The following is a 20329-nucleotide window of genomic DNA, read 5'->3' as shown; positions in this document are numbered from 1 at the left end:
TTTACAAGAATCAAGATTACAATTAAAGAATCTGTTATTTTAAGACAAAAACCTGAAGAATTGGATACAAGCCTATTTAAAATTAAAAGAAAAGCCCTCGGGCACACTTAGGTTACTGATAACTTGTAGAAATACAAGTGATTTTTGCTCTTAATTTGGAACAACTAAGGTTTTTAATGATAGATTCTCCTCATTTTTAGAAGAAACGCATGAATTTATTCAAACATTAGCAAACTCATGCAAAAGAAGTTTCATTACCAAATATCGCGGCACTAACACATTGTATTGCAGGATTTCAACGCAAGGATTAACGCTAACGAATTAGACAAGTGCCGCAGGAAAAGCTCTAACGCATGGGCCATGCATCGGAGGGAGTTCAACACAGAGAAGACTCATTACTTTAGGCTGATTGTGTCATATCACCACTTGCAAGTATGGGCACCTGTAGCAGGTGGTGTCTGAAAAGCTTCCATGCAGCAGGCGGCATTTGAAAAGCTTCCGAGAGTCAGACGGCTAATCAGGACATGGCTTTAATGCTAATCAGGACATGGACTTTAATGCTAACCAGGATATGGACTTTAATGCTGCCCATTCACCAAGTGGACGTGATGAACGCCTATAAATAGATGAAGTCCCTCTAGAGTTAAACAGTTCGAAAATTATCAAGATCCTTACACTCTATATATTGTAGTCATAGTTTTAGTTCTGTAGAGGCTGTGTTGTGGTGCTAGATGATCAGAAGGGTTGAGAACCACCACCACCACCGGTCAGGGAGCAGAGGAAGCTACTCTTGAGAAAGATACTCCATCCAATTCCTAAACAAGTGATTGTACACAACGAGATTGAGCCAAAGAAATACAAGAGATTGTATTCTTTGGCTTGACTCAGTTTCCTTCTTCTCATTTATCACTTCATTCCATTTGAATAAATACTGCTTTTGTAAAGACTCTCTGTTTCTTTATAAAATTCATATGTTTGATCCATCATACTTGCCATTGTTTATTTCTTGTTTATGTTGAATGCATTAATACTTTATGCACAACTTCATTCTAAAGCTCAAGCCAACTTGACAAATTGGTAACAACATCTTTTAACTTAGATTGTTCGAAAAAATAACATAGCTGCATTAAGTAGGACGCCTAGTACAGTTAGAGATAAACTTAATGGTGTCTATTGCATTTTGTGTTAGACGCATGCCTCCTAGAGATAAGCTTTGTATGTTATTCGTGTTGAGAAATGTTGAATGAAGTCTGATGCATAAACAAAAGATAAGCAAATCACTCAATTTCATCCATATCACATCCTAGTTGTGTACACTCATCTTAGATCGACGCGTCCACTTACCTTAAATTCCATTTTCGCATGATCCATCATTCACCACTCAACTCTTTTGCATCTCTTGCACAAGCACAGCAATTTAGTGTAAATAAAAGATTTCTCACATTTATTTAGGAAAACCCCTACAGTAGATACAACGCAAGGTCTGCGTTTGGTTAACTGAATCCCTGAGTTCGACCTTGGACTTACCAAGAACCTAAATTAGATTTATACTTGGGTCTAGTTTAGGAAAACTTGAATGTCATTAGAAGGAGTTGTATGCGTTCTGCTGCAAATATCTGACGCCTCAACGCGTTACATTTACTTAAACGCATCAAAGCATAAACGCATCACTTATACTTGGAACTTATTTCTCCAATTTATTTTACACAATACACTCCTAGAGCAAATCACAATAGCAACGAACAAGTTTTTGGCACCGTTGTCGGGGATTCAGAAACAAAACTAACTGGAAATTTCATTTGTATCGATTTTAGGAACACTTCGGTCAAGGGAGTATTATAAGCTACGCCTAAGCTTGTGAACGTTTATGAGCAGGGAGAGCACTCCTGAATTCAGATACGACCCCGAGATTGAAAGGACCTTCCGGCGTAGGAACCGATCTAACCGTCGTCGAAGGTTGAGGCAGCAATTTCTCAGACAATAGAACATGCAACAAGCAATGGCGGAAGAACAGGCAAATCAGCAACTAACTCATACTACATAGAATCCAATCCTGATGGCGAATAGCAGCACGCGTCCCATGAGGGAGTACGCCTCCCCTGTACTGTATGATTTCTCTCCAGGAATCATATACCCAACGCCGGATGGAACCAGGTTCGAGATGAAATCTGTTATGCTCCAAATGCTCCAGTCTGCTGGACAATTTGGGGGTGGTCGTGGTAAAGATCCTCACGCCCACATGAAGCGTTTCCTAGAAACGTGTAATTCATTTGTGATTCCTGAAATCACCCCAGAGGCGATCAGGCTATCCTTATTTCCCTATTCTTTGCGTGATGACGTAAAACAATAGATGAGCTCACTAGAGCCTGGTGAAATCACCACCTGGGAGAAGTTGGTGGAAAAATTTATGCAAAAATACTTCCCACCTACCACCAACGCGAGGAGGCATCGAGAGATTATGAACTTTGAACAAGAAGATGCTGAGACCTTAAACGCTGCATGGGAGCGTTTTAAGGGCTTGGTCAAGAATTGGCCGAACCATGGACTACCTCTAACTATCCAAATGGAGACGTTTTATGGAGGACTAAATAGAGCATCGCAGATGGCAGTAGACACAGCAGTAGCTGGTGGACTTATGGACAAATCTTACACTGAGGCAAAAGAGATACTAGACCGCATTGCAAAACACAATATGGAATGGGTAGATGATACGAATGATGGAAGAGCTGACAGGAAGAAGAGATCTCAGAACGTTAATTCTATTGATGCCAACGCAATAGCCACACTTTCTGCTCAAGTGGCTACGATGACTAGCCTTCTACAAAACATAACGCTGGGAAACGCATTAAATCAACAGATAGAGGCGTTTAGGCAGCCCATGGTTAGCTGTGTGGGCTGTGGAGATCCTCACTCCTATGCTGAATGTCCACAAAACCCTCAGTCAGTATGCTTTATTAAAACCAACCCATTCTCTAATACATATAACCCTGGATGGAGAAACCATCCGAATTTTTCTTAGACAGGAGGAAATCATCAGAAGCACCACCCAGGGGCGAACCATCAGCAAAGGAATGGACCGCCGCCTGCATTTCAACAAATGCATCAGCAACATCAACAACCCTTTTAATAAAGGAGGACAAACGTCGAGCTCAGGATCTCCGCTTAAGAACCTATTGAAGGAGTACATAGCCCAGAATGGCGCGTTGCTGGAAAGTTAGGCGTCATCTATAAAAAACCTGGAAATCCAGTAGCGAGCAAGTTGAAAAACAGGCAACCTGGAGTTCTACCTAGAAATACTGAAACACCTGGGAACAATAATGGGAAGGAGCAATGTCACGCGGTGACGTTGCGAAGTGGAAGAGTTCTTGAAGAAAGAAGAATGATCCAAGAAATAGCAGTCCTTTGAAAGAACGCATCACACGTTCAATAGACTACGAGCCATTCAGAACCCAGTACGTCTAACGCGGGAAAGCCTGAAGTAACTTTAAACGCACCATTTCCTAGGCGTCTGATGAAGAAGAATGATGAACAACAATTCAAGCGCTTTTTTGAGCTCCTAAAGCAACTGCATATCAACATTCCACTGATAGAGGCTTTGGAGCAGATGCCAACATATGTCAAATTTTTTAAGGACATTTTGACAAAGAAGAGAAGAGTCAGCGAGAAGGATGTAATAGCGCTAACGCAGGAATGTAACGCGTTAGTAAGCAACAGTCTACCAAAGAAGCAGAAGGACCCTAGGAGCTTTACAGTTCCTTGTTCATAGGAGGATTGGATGTGGGTCATGAGTTGTGTGATCTAGAAGCCAGCATTAATCTCATGCCACTTTCAATTTTTAAGAAATTAGGAATTGGCAAAGCACAACCCACTTCTGTTACTCTTCAGCTCACTGACAGAACAATTAAGTACCCAGAAGGGAAGATTGAAGATATTCTGGTGAAGGTTGATAATCTCATATTCCCAGCAGACTTTATTATCTTGGACTATAAAGCAGATAAGGAGGTACCAATTATCCTTGGGCGCCCCTTCTTAGCTATTGGGAAAGTTTTAATTGGCGTGCATAAAGGCGAATTAACTATGCGTATGGACAATGAGGAGGTGAAGTTTTAATGTGCTCAACGCATTAAAGTTCCCAGATAGTGAAGATTGTCAACTAAACAGTATTGAGTTGCCTGAAGAAGAGACTCATGTATGTGAGGTCCTCGCATTGGAGAAGAACCTGGAAGAATCAGAGCTGCCAAGTTTGAGTGAGCGGCGGACAAAACCAATGCGTCCATCACTTGAAGAACCACCAGAACTCGAGTTAAAACAGTTACCTGGACACTTGAAATATGTGTTCCTTGGAACCAACAACACTTTACCTATGATCATTTCTGCAAATCTTACAGAGCCTAATGAGCAATCTCTCTTATAAATGTTGAAAAAGCACAAGCGTGCAATAGGCTGGATGCTTGCGAATATCCATGGCATTAGTCCATCTTATTGCATGCATAAGATTAGACTGGAAGAAGGGAAGTTGGGGTCAATCGAGCCTCAAAAAAGGTTAAACCCCATAATGAAAGAAGTGGTTAAGAAAGAAATTCTAAAATGGTTGGATGCGGGAGTTATTTATCTTATATCCGACAGTAGCTGGGTAAATCCAGTCTAATGCGTTCCCAAGAAAGGGGGAACGATTGTGATAGTCAACAGCAACAATGAACTCATACCCTCGAGGACTGTCACGGGCTGGTGCATCTGTATGGATTACAGGAAACTCAATGCAGCAACTAAGAAAGACCACTTCCCCCTTCCTTTCATCGATCAAATGCTTGACAGACTTGCAGACAAAGAATTTTATTGCTTTCTCGATGGATACTCTAGTTATAACCAGATTCTGATAGATCCGGAAGATCAGGAGAAGACTACGTTTACTTATCCATTTGGAACATTTGCATTCAGACATATTCCCTTTGGGCTGTGTAACGCATCTGGGACATTTTGAAGATGTATGATGGCTATCTTCTCTGACTTCCTAGAAAAGACCGTTGAAGTCTTCATGGATGACTTTTCAGTCTTTGGAGACTCATTCTAGTCATGCCTAGATAATTTGGAGGCCGTCCTCACTCGATGCGAGGAAACAAACTTGGTGCTGAATTGGGTGAAATGTCACTTCATGGTGACTGAAGGAATTATCTTAGGTCACAAAATATCTAAGGCTGGCTTGGAAGTAAATGAAGCCAAAATAGATGTCATAGTAAAACTTCCACCACCATCAAATGTTAAAACTTTACGAAGTTTTCTAGGGCATGTCGGCTTCTATAGATGGTTCGTTAGAGGATTCTCTCAGATTGCGCAACCTCTGAGTGCATTACTAGAGGTGAACCGGCCCTATGACTTTAATAAAGACTGCACTAATGCGTTTGAAACCTTAAAGTATGTGTTGACGACAGCCCTAGTACTGATAGCACCGGACTGGACGCAGCACTTTATTCTCATGTGCGACGCGAGTGATGTGACAGTAGGAACAATGTTAGGGCAAAAGAAGGGTAATTTGATACACTCCATCTTCTACGCGTCCAAAACACTAAATGACTCTCAGGAACATTACACCACTACTGAAAAAGAAATGTTGGCTAAAGTTTTTGGCATTGAAAAGTTTCAATCTTACTTAGTTGGTGTGTCAGCCACCATATACATCGACCACTCAGTCATAAAATTCCCGATGAATAAAAAGGACGCGAAGCCAAGGTTGATAAGATGGGTGCTGCTACTACAGAAGTTTGATATTGATATCTAGGACAGAAAGGGAACAGAAAATCAGGTGGCTGACCACCTGTCCAAGCTAGAGAATCAAGAAATGCAAGCCCAAGAAGGTGAAATCAAGGACGCATTTCCTGATGAAAGCCTGTTTAGAGTTGAAGGCAGGGAACCTTGGTATGTGGACATAGTCAATTATTTAACCACCAAGCAACTCCCTGGGAACTTTAATTCTCAGCAAAAGAAGCGGTTAATTCATGACAGCAAGTCTTATTTTTAGGATGAACAGTTTCTATATAAACAAGGCCCTGACTTCATAATGCGTCGATGCGTTCCGGAGGAGGAGACACAATGCATTTTAGCTGAGCATCATGACTCTCCTTATGGGGGGCATTTCGGTGGGCAAAGAACCGTAGCGAAGGTCCTTCAAAGCGGATACTTTTGCCCGCCCTCTTTAAAGACGCGAGAGAGTTTATTCGAAAATGTGACCCCTGTCAACGCACCGGGAATATTTCTTCAAGGGACGCAATACCCTTAAACAATATTCTCGAAGTTGAACTGTTTGATGTTTGGGGTATAGATTTTATGGGACCTTTTCCCCTGTCTTGTGGCCAACAGTACATCCTACTTGCAGTAGATTATGTATCTAAGTGGGTAGAAGCAGTAGCCTGTGCTAGGAATGATGCATCCACTGTATCTAAGTTTCTTACCAGGAACATCTTTACACACTATGGAATGCCAAGAGCCCTGATAAGCAACGAAGGTACGCACTTCATTAATCGCATCATTTCCAAATTACTTGCAAAATATAATGTCAGGCACAAGATCGCCACTGCTTACCATCCACAAACAAACGGTCAAACGGAAGTATCAAATCGAGAAATCAAGTCTATCCTGGAGAAAGTCGTCAATGCAATGTGGAAGGATTGGGCACAGAGGCTGGACTGCTTACAATCCAAATATCGCGGCACTAACGCATTGTATTGCAGGATTTCAACGCAAGGATTAACGTTAACGCATTAGACAAGTGTTGCAGGAAAAGCTCTAACGCATGGGCCATGCGTCGGAGGGAGTTCAAAGCAGAGAAGATTCATTGCTCCAGGCTAATTGTGTCACATTACCACTTGCAAGTATGGGCACCTACAGTAGGTGGTGTCTGAAAAGCTTCCACGCAACAGGTGGCGTCTGAAAAGCTTCCGATAGTCAGGCGGCTAATCAGGGCATGGACTTTAATGCTAACCAGGATATGGACTTTAATGCTGCCCATTCACCAAGTGGACGTGACGAACACCTATAAATAGATGAAGTCCCTCCAGAGTTAAACAGTTTGAAAATTATCAAGATCCTTACTCTCTGTATATTGTAGTCATAGGTTTAGTTCGTAGAGGCTGTGTTGTGGTGCTAGACGATCAGAAGGGTTGAGAACCACCACCACCGCCGATCAGGGAGCGAAGAAAGCTACTCTTGAGAAAGATACTCCATCCAATTTCTAAACAAGTGATTGTACATAACGAGATTGAGCCAAAGAAATACAAGAGATTGTATTCTTTGGCTTGACTCAGTTTCCTTCTTTTCATTTATCACTTCATTCCATTTGATTAAATATTGCTTTTGTAAAGACTCTCTGTTTCTTTATAAAATTCATATGTTTGATCCATCATACTTGCCATTGTTTATTTCTTGTTTATGTTGAATGCATTAATACTTTATGCACAACTTCATTCTAAAGCTCAAGCCAACTTGACAAATTGGTAACAACATCTTTTAACTTAGATTGTTCGAAAAAATAACATAGCTGCATTAAGTAGGACGCCTAGTACAGTTAGAGATAAACTTAATGGTGTCTATTGCATTTTGTGTTAGACGCATGCCTCCTAGAGATAAGCTTTGTATGTTATTCGTGTTGAGAAATGTTGAATGAAGTCTGATGCATAAACAAAAGATAAGCAAATCACTCAATTTCATCCATATCACATCCTAGTTGTGTACACTCATCTTAGATCGACGCGTCCACTTACCTTAAATTCCATTTTCGCATGATCCATCATTCACCACTCAACTCTTTTGCATCTCTTGCACAGGCACATCAATTTAGTGTAAATAACACATTTCTCACATTTATTTAGGAAAACCCCTACAGTAGATACAACGCAAGGTCTGCGTTTGGTTAACTGAATCCCTGAGTTCGACCCTAGACTTACCAGGAACCTAAATTAGATTTATACTTAGGTCTAGTTTAGGAAAACTTGAACGTCATTAGAAGGAGTTGTGTGCGTTCTGCTGTAAATATCTGACTTCTCAACGCGTTACATTTACTTAAACGCAACGAAGCATAAACGCATCACTTATACTTGGAACTTATTTCTCCAATTTATTTTACACAATACACTCCTAGAACAAATCACGATAGCAACGAACAGTTACATCACCAGGTGAACAAATTAACTGTTTTCTTTTATTGTTTTCTTAACTAGCTTTTTGTTTTTCTTTTGTAGGTGGCTCTCCTTGCTCCTAACGAAGAAGAAAAAAAAGAATCAAATGAAGTCGCACCCTCTTACTTGCCACCTCGTGCACGAGAATGTTATCAGTGGAGTTTCTCTTTTCCCTTGACTCTTTTATTTTTCATAAAGCTTAATTTAGAGATAAGTTGGGGGTGGGGTACATGTTGGGTAGTTTATATATTAGCTTAGGGTCCGTGAGCGTTGTGCTCAAACAATGCTTATGTGCTTGATATATTTATTTGCTATTTTGCTTGGTTGTTATGATGAATAATTTATGACGCACTCTCTTTGTGATTAGATTTGTAGGAGCTAATGTTTGAAGATCATAATCATGATTTTTAGCCCAATTTTAAAAAAATCTTGTCTCTCATACATCTTTAAGTCATTTCTTTTTTGTGAACATAGGTCTTGCGTACTTAGAGTTATATATTTGGTTCGTATTTTTGTTGTCACCCCGAAAGGCCCACATTTGTCTTTAGAGTAACTGATGTTACCTAAGGGTACCTGAGGCCTTTTATTTTAATTTTAAACAGCCTTATGCCCAATTATTTAGGTTTTTGTCTTAGAATAACAAATTCTTTAATTGTAATCGTAATTCTTGTAAAGTTACCGTTGGTAACTATTTTCTATTTAGGCTGTAGAGAGTTTAGTTCCCCTCATTTCAATATAATTTCAAGAGGTATTATTTAAAAAATTTCTCTCTCAAACTAGTTACACCAGTAACCAACTTATTTTAGAGCCAAACTAGACAAAGTGGATAAAAAGGGTCTAGTGCTATTAAAAAAAAAAAAAGATAGCAATTTAGTTGCTATAAAAAATTGTTATTTATAGCACTAAAAAAAGCATTTGCTAGCTAGCAAATAAAAAAATGTGTTTATGCATGGATAGAGGTGAAAAGAGTTACCTCTGTCGTGTCAAGTTAGGGCCCCACGAGAAAAGAGTGGATAGACTCCCGACAGTTGAATATGAAAGGTAGCCCTCTTAGTAAAACAAATGCCCTCTACGTTTTGTGTGTGAGTTTTTAGGTACCCTTGTTTTAGTGTTACCCTCTGTTTTGCAAGTTTGGTATGTCTAAAATCGATAACTGAGACAGTGTAAGGGAAAACAGATTGAGAACCTTATACAACATTTCCAGGATGTGCAAGCTTAACTAGCAAAGCTCTAGGCTCATTCATGCACGAATAGATTTAGAATAAATTCTAAAAATGCACTTCATTAATTGATTATAATCGAATTCCATTATTGATTGTAGATTTCATCCTATTTGACTGTTAAGACTACAGTAACAACCTTTGCAGTTTGAATAAACATAATTTGCAAGATTGAATGTATTGGCTTGAATGTGTTTTTACCTTGCATGAGACGAACAAGAATTAAGTTGGGGGTGTTTGATAGTTCTAAAAAATAACTATAATTTCTAGCTTAATTTAGGCTCGAAAATAGGTTTTGATGTTTATTATCATATTTTGTTGGTAAATTTATCCCAGAAGGCAAAGAAACCATTTGGAAGAAAAACGAGTAAAAAATGAGCTAATTTGGAGATTTGATGCACCAATTGTAAAAAAGTCATAAAAATTACCATTCTACCATTGATGCCAGCGTCGCGACCCTCATGTCATGCTCCCGTGCAACACTAGAAGCCAATAGCTGCCTAAACAGGGCTACATTGGAATGTATAACACTTAGCGACGCAACGTTTCGAATTTTGATAGAATGCCACATCTGGGCGCGTGCAACACAGCATCACAGCAGCGTTGCCACCCCACCTTGACGCTCGAGGGCTAGATCGACAAGAGTGTTGCAATACTATCTTGAACGTTGTAATGCTACACATGATTTCTATACATATTTTTCTTTTGGGTCTCTTTGAATTCATATTTAGATGGAGGCCGAGGAGAGGCTTAATTTTCTTCCTTTTCCTTTATCTTTTCAACATCAATAAGTTAGATTTTTATTTTCTTTTGAGTTATAATGGATGGACTGGATCTCTTTCTTGAATTTATCTATGAATTTATGAGGTAATTCCAATCTAATTCTTTGAGTAAGATGTTCCATGTTCAATTTCTTGAGATTTCTTTAATTATATTCAATATTATTTAATTTTATGCTTTCTTTGAATCTTGATCTAATTTAGATTTGCGTGTATGTGTTGGATCGACGACCCTATCATATTTGCATATCTTTGCTAGTTAATTCCGTGCTCGCGCGTTTTCTTGTGTTCGTCTATGCTTGAATTTACCCCAGTAGCATAGGATTGAATGTGGATATTCTGATTTATAGGTTGGACTATAATCTTAGTAATGCATGTTCTACCTAAGTTCAAAGAACAATTTGATTAATTGAATAATGTTTTCTAATCAATTAATCAACACAATTTAGTCCTCAATCTTCATACATATGAATTCTATTTCTATATGGATATCGAATCCAATAGAATTAAAAGCATATAGTTTAATTAGGGAATAACTTTCCAACCTTAATTAATGCTTGGGACGTTTGATTGATTTGGTTTTAATTAGTTTTCAACCTTTGTGAAGACCAATTAAATCGAATTAATTTAGTAGTTGTGCATGCATAGAATAGAATGTTTGTTTAGTTAATGAATTCTATGATAGAAATTTTATAGAATTCTCCTTTTTACTCTAGAAATTAGATAGACCTCTATCCTAGATTACATTTACCTTTTGCATTTTAATTCCGCATTTAATTTATCCTGTCAACCAAAACCAACACCCCCTTCCCCCACTCCAATTTTTACGGCTTTCCATAGTCAAATTAAGCTTAGGAGATATTTAATTCTTGGTCTCTCTATGGTTCGACCCCAAACTTACCACTTGTGCTTCCTAGTAGTATAAGTAGTGGTTTGGTGAAGTATAAATAATATTTGTCTGGTTAGAGGTCATAGGTGACGATGTTTCTCTGACCGACAACAATATTTTCAAGACATAAAATATTTTTTTCTTATAAACTTTTATAAACACTAGTTTTAGTCGTCATGCTTAGGTTAGAAGTGATGTCTTTAGAGCTGACACTATAGTTTTTGTTTTTCTTTACCACTAGAAGAAATTACATAGTAAAGACCTAAGGTAGTGAACCAAAATTTCATTTGTTACTGCCATTATTTGAAATTTGTCCACAAAATTTTCTAGCCTTACGTAAATTACATTTTAACTTAATGGAGGCCATGACAGAACATATAAAACAGAAATCCTAACCACGTATTCTGTAAGATTCGATATGTTGGATGTTTGAGTTGTGATTGGTCTTGAATACCCACTACATTTTGGCCTAAGATTTGATTTATGATGGTTGGAGGCTAAATTAGAGTTCTGGAAGGATTTTGGAAACTTTCCAGCGAAATTAAGGCTGTTTTCGGTGAGTCTTTGGTAAATATTTAAGGTTTCAAGGCTCTTTTAGATAAATTAATAATGTTGTAGATTGGTTTTTAACCCCTAAATTTTGTGTTGGATTAGGAACGAGTGGAGTTAGAATCAAGCCATGGTGTAGGTAAAATTATTTAGAGACAAGTAGAATTTAGTTTTGTATGAGGTTGAGCCCTAAACATCTTAGTATATTTTTGTTTGTGTATAGTGTTTGATTCAAGATTTTTCATAAGCAAAAAGAGTTTGAATTGTTTGGGTTTATATTAAGGTAAATGATCTTACTATCGAAATATATTAGAACATGTATACATGTCATGCTAGATTTTACTGGTGATATTTTGGTTTTGTCAATTAAATTGTTACTAGGAACTTATGTTGAGTGTGATGTTTTTATAAGCTTACTATGGAATTTATGGATAATATTTATAAGCAATTATATTTTCAAGATTATTAGTTTATATGAAATTATGTGGGAAATCATGTATATGCATATGTTATATGAAATATTAAAAAATCATAATTTTAACCCTCTTTTTCTTTCCATAGTTATTGATGGTATGAAGTTGATGCAAGTCCAACAAATCTAAGTTAACATGAAATTGATGTGCTTAGATAGATTTGGTGTGTATGTAAATGATGCACACTCACACATGAAATTGATGCACCGCCCATATTTAGGGTTCAATGTATATAAAATTGATAAACATTGAGCTGATGTGTATATGAAATTGATGCACATCTAGGAGAAAGGAAACAAGGATAATATAAGAAAAAACAAAGTTTCAGGTCCCATCAATTAAGAACATTCAAATCATGTTTGCACGTGATTGCATAGCTTGACCCCAATAGTGAAGGGTTACTTATTGAGTACTTTATATATTCACCTTTTCATATAATATTTTTTTCAAGTAAAGGAAAGAATTGTATTGGGCAGTATGATGAGAGGATTTATGACAAGGCCTTGGGACCAGTAAATATGATTCCCCTCACTGTCATATTTTTAAGAAGTTTTGAATGTTTAAAAGAGAATAATTTAGTTTGGTAGTTTAAAATTTAAATATTTTATTTATTTATTTATAATCAAAATTTTGGGGATCTTGAATTAAACTTTTCTTTTGTGTTCTTAAATTATGTTATGTTGTAGTGAAGGCTTAATTATTTTTAGAAGTTTTATTTTTGGTCAAATAGTCAACTAGTCTTGGTTTGAGATTTCATGAATGGAAAAATGACCCAGTAATAGTTCTCACAAAGTCAGGTTTGTTACAGAAACAATAAAAGTCAATTTGTGTAAGAATATTGTAAACAAACAAATCAATAATAATAAAAATCTAAGAAGCACAAATACTTCAGATTATGCAGGCAATCGGTATCAAATACGTATCTAATATGGATACGTCCAAATACGTGACAGATAGTATCTGATACGAATACGTCTAGATATGTGGCAGATAGTATCTGATACAGATACATCTAGATACATGGCAATTACATGTCCGATACATGATTTGAAGTATTTTATTTTTTTTAATTTTTTAATTTTTTAATTTTTAGATATGCATATCCCCTTTTAGATACGTGAAGAGGATACCATGGATCATTTTTTCTTCAAATTAATTCCAACCACTTAAAAAACTCAACCCACAACCTATTTTATTTAAAAGTTCACTTAAATCTAGCAATCCAAAACAAAATAGATTAGAAATAAAATAATAAAAGGTAAAAAAAACGTAATAGTAATTAAATTTTCATTCTTCTCTTCTCTCTCACTACAAATCATGATTTACACCCCCTCTCCCTTTATCTTTAACTTCATTCTTCAATTTCCATCTCCTATTTTTTCCCAGTCATCTGTTCTAGTCATTCAACCACCACTCCATGCTACTGGATTTTTTCCTATTCTCTTTTAAATCTACTTTAATCTAACTTAAAATGAGTATTCTAACAATTAATTGGGTATTATCATAATATATATAAAACATATCTTCAACGTATCAGTATCCTAGTTTTTTATAAATTGGCATGTCATTGTCTCCTATCTTATTCGTGTCTGTGCTTCTTAAATAAAAATGTTAATTAGCAAAGGAGAGTTTTGAGAAAGTCTGTGTATTTTGGGTTGAGATGTGTAGAACGCTATCCTTGGAGAATACATGCCTCCACTTACACTGACTTATTCAACACTCTCTCCCAAGATACAACTCTTTTCAAGACAAGTTCTATTCAGCTAAATTATTTTATGAATTTTTGTAAACTTGTATGCTAACACAGATCCCTTTTTGAATCGATGTTTTTAGAAAGAAAAAGCTTGTGTGTAAAAAAAGGTATTTCTGGAAGCATATTCCCTTTCTTTAGGAGAAAGGTGATTAAAAGGAATCAAAGTGTCCAACCTCCCTCCACATTAGTTATTCTTGGAGTTTTTATACGGATGATTCATAAATTGGACAAAACATGTCAAATGACTCAATTTTTTTTTTAAAAAAAATGTTGAATGAATCTTTGCTGACATCAAATTCGGGTGAAGTTACCAAAATATACTCACACTCACGTGAAGAAGCATCTCTCTCTCACTCTCTCTATATCTCTCGCTCTCTCTATATATTTCTCTCGCTCTTTCTCTATATATTTCTCGCTCTCTTTCTCTCTCGCTCTGTATCTCTCGCTCTACCTGTACTTACTAATAGCTTTAATCTCAACGCTAAAGCAAATTCCCATGGAACTGGCTCAAAATCTCACAATTTCGCTCTTTCATAGTCGCGCTCTCTCTCCATCTCGCTTTCTTTGGTTCTATCAATTCTAGTTTTGTTGAAGTTGGTCAAAGAAGAAGTTGCAAGTATCAACGGTAGAGAAGAAGAACAATCGATGCCCTGCAAGTTGGTTTTTCAATGCCATCAATAAGAAAGAAAGAGAAAAATAACAAAGAATAAAAGGCTGAAGGGGAGAAGAAGGAAAGAGGGAAAAACAAAGAAAAAAAAAGGTTGAAGGTCCTTACAGAGAAGGAGGAGGAGAAGAGGAGGAGGAAGGAAAGAGAGAAAGATAAAAAAAAGGTTGAAGGTCGCATCGGAGAAGAATAAGGAAAGAGGAAGAAATAAATCAAGAGCATATTTGTAACTTCACTCAATCATGACATCAACAGAAGGTCATTTAACATTTTTCTCAAATAATTGGTCATTTAATATTTTGGGTCTCTAAGGTGGATCCGCCGTCCAAATTTTCCATTAATTCGTTTCCTTAAGAACAGGGCTGAAGAAACTAACTCCTTCTAAACTCTTTTTTTAATAATAAATTAAATTCAAATAAAATAAATAAATTACATTAAAATATCCCAGAGTTATTCTACTTAACCTCTCTCATGTTCTCATTAGCTAAATGATTTTGTGATGTATTTAATCACGGGTGCAATGGTTTAACCTTTGAAGGGTTTAATTTTGAAAATAAGCCATTTTCGAAAGAAATAAAAATTTAAGTATTTGACAACCATTTAAAATAACTTTTGAAAAGCTTATATTTTAAAAAGTTTTATCAAAAGAATTTAAAAGAAAATAACTTTTTTGAAAAATATATTTTTCTCCCATGAATTTAAACAGACCCTAAATAAACATATAACTAAGTACCAATTTCACATGATATAGTAAGCAAATAGTGCTAACCTTAGCATAAACTCAACTAGTTAATACATTATATCATCACCCAAGAGATTTAAAATTTGAAAGTTAAGCTTATGGACACTACTTTCACCTCCAAATTTCTTTATTTGTTATCTATTTTTCACCAATGGTTTAAAAAATCAAGCCAAATTTTGAGAACAAAAAAAGTTGTTTTTGTTTTTGGAATTTGGCTAAGAATTAAACCATTATACTTTAGAAAGATGCAAATCATGATAAGAAATATAGATGATATAGGCTTAATTTTCAAAAAAAAAAAAAACAAACAAACAAAATGGTTACCAAATAGGGTCATAGCTTTTAAAATTTTGTCTTTGTTTTTAGAATTTAGCTAAGAATTCAAAATTGTACTTGAGAAAGATGTCAATCATGGTAAGAAATGAAAAGAAAATAGGCTCAATTTTCTAAAATAAGAAACAAAAAATGAAATGGTTATCAAACGAAACCTTGGTTTTTTTATTTTTCCGTTTTTGGAAATTAAGACTACAGATACTACTTTTACCTCCAAATTTATTATCTACTTTTTACTAATGGTTTAAAAAACCAACCCAAATTTCGAAAACTAAAAAAAAATAATAATTTTTAAAATTTTACTTTTGGAATTTGACTAAAAATTCAACTATCGTACTTAAAAATGACACAAATTATTATAAAAAATAGGGAGAAAATAAATTTAATTTTAAAAAAATAAAATAATTACTAAACGAGAGGTAAATAATCAATAAAATACATTGACGTTGTCTATGAGAGAGATTTCATACATTATTCAAAAGTAGGGCATGTTTGCTCCTCTATTTTGTCCTAACAATCAACTTCTTTTTAGCACATGGAGTACCACACAGTCAGTCTTTGTCCAATAGTTATATCATAGTCATTTGGTTAGCATTATTTTGAGCAACAATTACATAAAAATTTAGAGCTGACGTTAGTACCAATTTTAAAGTGTACACAATGACAAAGTAACATGAATATATGTAAAAAGGACAAATCATAATAGAAAATATGGCAAAGAATCTCAATCTAAAGATGTAAAAAGTTATGCAAAAGAAGTTCTAAATAAAAGCACAACAAAATAAAGGTATGTTAGGTGGATGAAAGAAAGAGATAACGAAGTTAGCACATGCAAAATTCAATTATATATATATATATATAAATAAATGCATCTCGAACTTATCTAAATGTTCAATCACAAATTTTCATATCGCAAATTTGTCTAGTTTTAAAAAATATTTTATTCTTTGAATTGAAATGAATGCATAAAAATAGGTATAATTTATGGTAAACCTAAATATTGATATAATGTATTTATGTATAAGTGAGGCATAGGACAAGATGAGATGTTTACAGTCACCAAAAACTAACATGACAAGACATGGGAATCTTAGCCAAAGGACATCTTATATCGTACGGATCAAAATTACACAGATTTTTTTTTTCTTTTTTCTTTTGGTTAAACAGACAAAAAAATCATCTAACACTAACCTCTGCCATGTAGTGCATTTCTTACCTTATTTTCCATCATTCATCTTTTGTCTCCTTCCCTATGTTCTAACTTGATTTTATTTTTTAAATTTGGTTTAGAATTTAAATTTTAGTTATAAAATGAGGTCTAAATTTTCTAAGTGTTTAATGTAAACTTAAAACTTATTGTAGATTAGTTTTGATTAAAATATATTCATTTACCAAAAAGTCGAAGATTTAGTTTTCCCCTTTTATTATTCATCTAAACAAATGTATGTTATGTTGTTTGAGATCCTTTTCAATTTACTTCAAAGAAATATCACTTTTTCTATCTCCTACCATTCAAATTTAACAAATCTCCCGTTATCTTTTAAATTAGTTAATTGTGACTATGTTGATTTTCTCTAAATTTTGAATTACGATTCTATTTCTTCCTCTACCCACAAAATATACATTTCGTGAAGTCGCTACAATATCTTAAAATAATCAATGAGTGATTAAAAAATTTGCATGTCTCTTATGGAGATTCTTTTGAAACTTTTTTCTATCATACATCAACTGTTTCAAAACTACACGACACATTGTTGCGGTCTCTTATTTTTGGATGTGAGTGCAATGTAAGAATCAAAACAAATGAAACAAAACAAAAGATATATATATATATATATAATATATGCGTTTTTAGATTGGAAATATATAACAAGAACAACTACATCAACAATAAAGTTTCTGAAACATGAAGTGCAACATGTCATCAGCCATTCAAATACCCATATGGGGAAAAAAGAAAATGGGGTTTAGTTTTAGTACATTAATACTACTAATAATAATAATATTGAAATGTATTTTTGAGTTTACCTGAGTAATGAAATGGTGAGGCCCCATATTTGTGATTTGTGAACAAAAGGCTTAGATAGTGATACCAAAGCTTTACAAAGCCACAAAAATACCTAAAAGAAAGTCTCTTTAACTTAGGTTTGTATGTCATTAATAGTCATTAAATTTAAAAAAAAATTAAAAAAAAAAAAACATTCAAGTTGCAACAAGTTGATTATGTGGAGATGGTCCACCAAAGAGATGGACTACTTGTGATGGAAAAAGCAAAGGGATGAATGACAAACAATGGGGCAGTAAGATTGAAAATGACAAATTCCCAATCCCTTCATTGGATCTTTTCCAACATCCAATTTTCCAATTTTTCAATCATCATTTCTCTCAACCCCATCTGGGTCAACAATAATGTTCTTTAAAATAATCATACAAACTCAAACTTCAACCCTAATAATAATTTTTTTAAAAAAAAAAAAAAAAAAAACCCATATTATAATATTTTACAAAAAGAGTTGCTCGAGCGAAGGAGGCCAAGAACAGAAAGTAAAGGCCGATGGAATACCTTCCACACGACAACTCTTATGATTTAGCTTATTCAAGAGCATAAAACTCTACTAATCCGTTTGGATACTAGAAAGTCAAAACGTTAGTATGAACCCTCTGAAAAAGTCACAAACAAGTGGCTCCCGTCTTCCGTGTTAGTTACTTCTGCAGCAAAAAGAATAATCTCTCTTCCTCCTTAATTTTTTTATTCTAATTTTCACCCAAAATATGTAATATTTGGAACATTATATACAGAAATTAGAAGAAAAATAATGATAAAAAGGAAATTTGGTATCAGGGTTATCCAAAGAGATGCCATATAATAAACAGATAAAGAAAATTCAAATCTAATTAATCCATGGATGGATATTATTGCTTTACATAAACAAATATATAAATTTTTTTAAAAAAAAAAAGAAAGAAAAAATAAAACACACACACACACAGAGAGAGAGAGAGAGAGAGAGAGAGAGAGAGAGAGAAACCCACCTGAAGGAATATGAGAAGGAAAAAAAAAAAAGAGAATCATCAGATTTTAGGCAGTGAGTACAACATGAACAAATAATAATAATAATAATAATAATAATAATAATAATAATAATAATAATAATTTCGGGGGTGTGTGTGGAGTAAATAATAGCCGTTTGATTGCTGATGCAGCATCATCAAGATTCTCAAGTAGAGTTTTTTTTTTTTTTTTTTTTCCAGCATCTAATTATTTTGATAATATTGCATTTTGTGAATCTTGAAGATGCTACACCCGCAAATAACGCCTGTTCATTCTTCTTCTTCTTCTTCCACCTAATTTCTTCACTAAACAAACGTTACTATTTCATTCAAAAACATTTTTTTTTAAATAAGTAAATACCATTTTAAACAAAATAGATCTCATCAGGAAAAAAAAAAAAAAAAAACCACCCAAAATGGTTCTTTTTTATCTTTTAAAAAAAACTTAGATTTTCACCGTTTAATTAACTAAAAAACGCCTCAATTCTTCCAACCCATTTTTCCAAACCATATTTACAATTCATAATTTATAGAAAGAATCAAACTTTTCCTTTTAAATATTAATAAAGAAGAACCCTTTGTTTTTGGCTGAGTAAAAGTGGAAAGCTAAATCAAAAAGGAAAAAAAAAAAAATCCCACGAAATTAAAATAAAAAATTACCTAGAAGAACAAGAGGTTGAAGAACTTTTTTTCTTTTTTCTTTTTTCTTTTTTTTTTTTTTTTTGCTATGGAGGTAATAGAACAGAGAAATAAATATATATAGAAAAAAAAAGAAAAAAAGAAAGAAAATATCTCTCTAATAAATCAGAGAAAAAGAAAAAAGGATTGATAGAGAAAAGGAGAGAACAGTGGAAGATGAAGATGACCGAAGAAAGAGTCAGCATATATACGCGTTTTTTAATGCTGACGTGGCACCTAATCTATATTTTATTGGCTGTTTTAATTTTAATTTTAATTTTTTTTTTACTTTTTCTTGAATGTGACTGGTCAGATCTTTGCTTAGCTGTATCTTGCTCATATTCCTTAAAAGCCCTAAGCCTTTTATTATTTTTTTTAATTAAAAAAAAAGAACAAAAATTATTTATTTATTTATTTATTTATTTATCTTCTTTTATTGGCGCAATCCTCGTATTGACCCATTTATTTATTTATTTATTTCATATTTGGGTTCTTTAAATTTCCTTTTTCAAAACTTTTCAATGTATGCCGCCACTTCTATATTTTGTTTTTCCTTTTTTTATTTTTACTTTTCTCTTCTCGAAATCCCAATAACACCCTTGTCTTGTTTTAAGGTTTTACATCTTGTCTTGGTTTCTTAACATTTTTTTTTTAATTATATTTTATTCTCATAATTATTTTGATCTAATAAAATAAAGCATAACTCAATAACATGTTATCTTTTTTTCTTTTTAATTGGTGATTCAAATCTATATTTTCATAAAAAAAAAAAAAAGGTTTATAAATTTTGTAAAAATTTTAGTCAAATCATTTATTTATTTATTATGGCTTAAATACTCATTTTTATCCTTATACTTTCAAAATATTCATTTTAGTTCATGTATCTTAAACTTTATTTTATTTTAGTCCGAACTTTTCAAAAAATGTTCATTTTAATCCCTTAAAATATAAAAATAAAAATGAAGGGAAAAAATTAATATTTTTTAAAATTAAGTAATCAAAATGATAAAAGTTGAAAGGAATGAGACCA

At 34.1% G+C, this 20329-nt stretch overlaps 1 protein-coding gene, 1 long non-coding RNA gene and 1 other non-coding gene across 4 annotated transcripts; 1 reads left to right on the top strand and 2 right to left on the bottom strand.

Moving 5' to 3' along the window:
- Positions 1-2443: 2443 nt before the first annotated feature.
- On the bottom strand, positions 2444-2547 carry LOC120084356 (small nucleolar RNA R71). The gene has a single exon (XR_005483715.1). It is a non-coding gene; the product is annotated as a small nucleolar RNA R71 (small nucleolar RNA).
- Positions 2548-3511: 964 nt separating this feature from the next.
- On the top strand, positions 3512-4414 carry LOC150034343 (uncharacterized). The gene is made up of 3 exons (XM_090316681.1): positions 3512-3751; positions 3841-4002; positions 4130-4414. The coding sequence occupies exons 1-3, from the start codon at positions 3512-3514 to the stop codon at positions 4412-4414; spliced, it is 687 nt and encodes a 228-aa protein (XP_090172807.1).
- A 9652-nt stretch (positions 4415-14066) lies between these two features.
- LOC120082782 (uncharacterized) lies at positions 14067-19359 on the bottom strand. Of its 2 annotated transcripts, XR_016531155.1 has the most exons (3): positions 19282-19359; positions 17599-17690; positions 14067-14481 (listed from the first exon to the last, which is right to left on the bottom strand). It is a non-coding gene; the product is annotated as an uncharacterized LOC120082782 (long non-coding RNA). The 2 variants fall into 2 exon arrangements; XR_005483280.2 differs by lacking the exon at positions 14067-14481 and having other exon boundaries at positions 17382-17690.
- Positions 19360-20329: the final 970 nt, after the last annotated feature.

This window comes from Benincasa hispida, chromosome 8 (assembly GCF_027475165.1).
Source record: "Benincasa hispida cultivar pf3 chromosome 8, pf3_genome.v1.1, whole genome shotgun sequence".
Taxonomy (NCBI): Eukaryota; Viridiplantae; Streptophyta; class Magnoliopsida; order Cucurbitales; family Cucurbitaceae; genus Benincasa; species Benincasa hispida.
The sequence above is the reverse complement of the archived record's forward strand: the minus strand, read 5'-3'. Positions and strand labels throughout refer to the sequence as shown.

Bases quoted from the DNA above. Each gene is read 5' to 3' on its own strand.
- LOC150034343 (XM_090316681.1), top strand. From the start codon at position 3,512: ATGAAGAAGAATGATGAACAACAATTCAAGCGCTTTTTTGAGCTCCTA. The intron at 3,752-3,840 runs GTTCCTTGTTCA...TCAATTTTTAAG, and splicing joins AGGACCCTAGGAGCTTTACA to AAATTAGGAATTGGCAAAGC. The intron at 4,003-4,129 runs GTACCAATTATC...AACGCATTAAAG, and splicing joins ACTATAAAGCAGATAAGGAG to TTCCCAGATAGTGAAGATTG.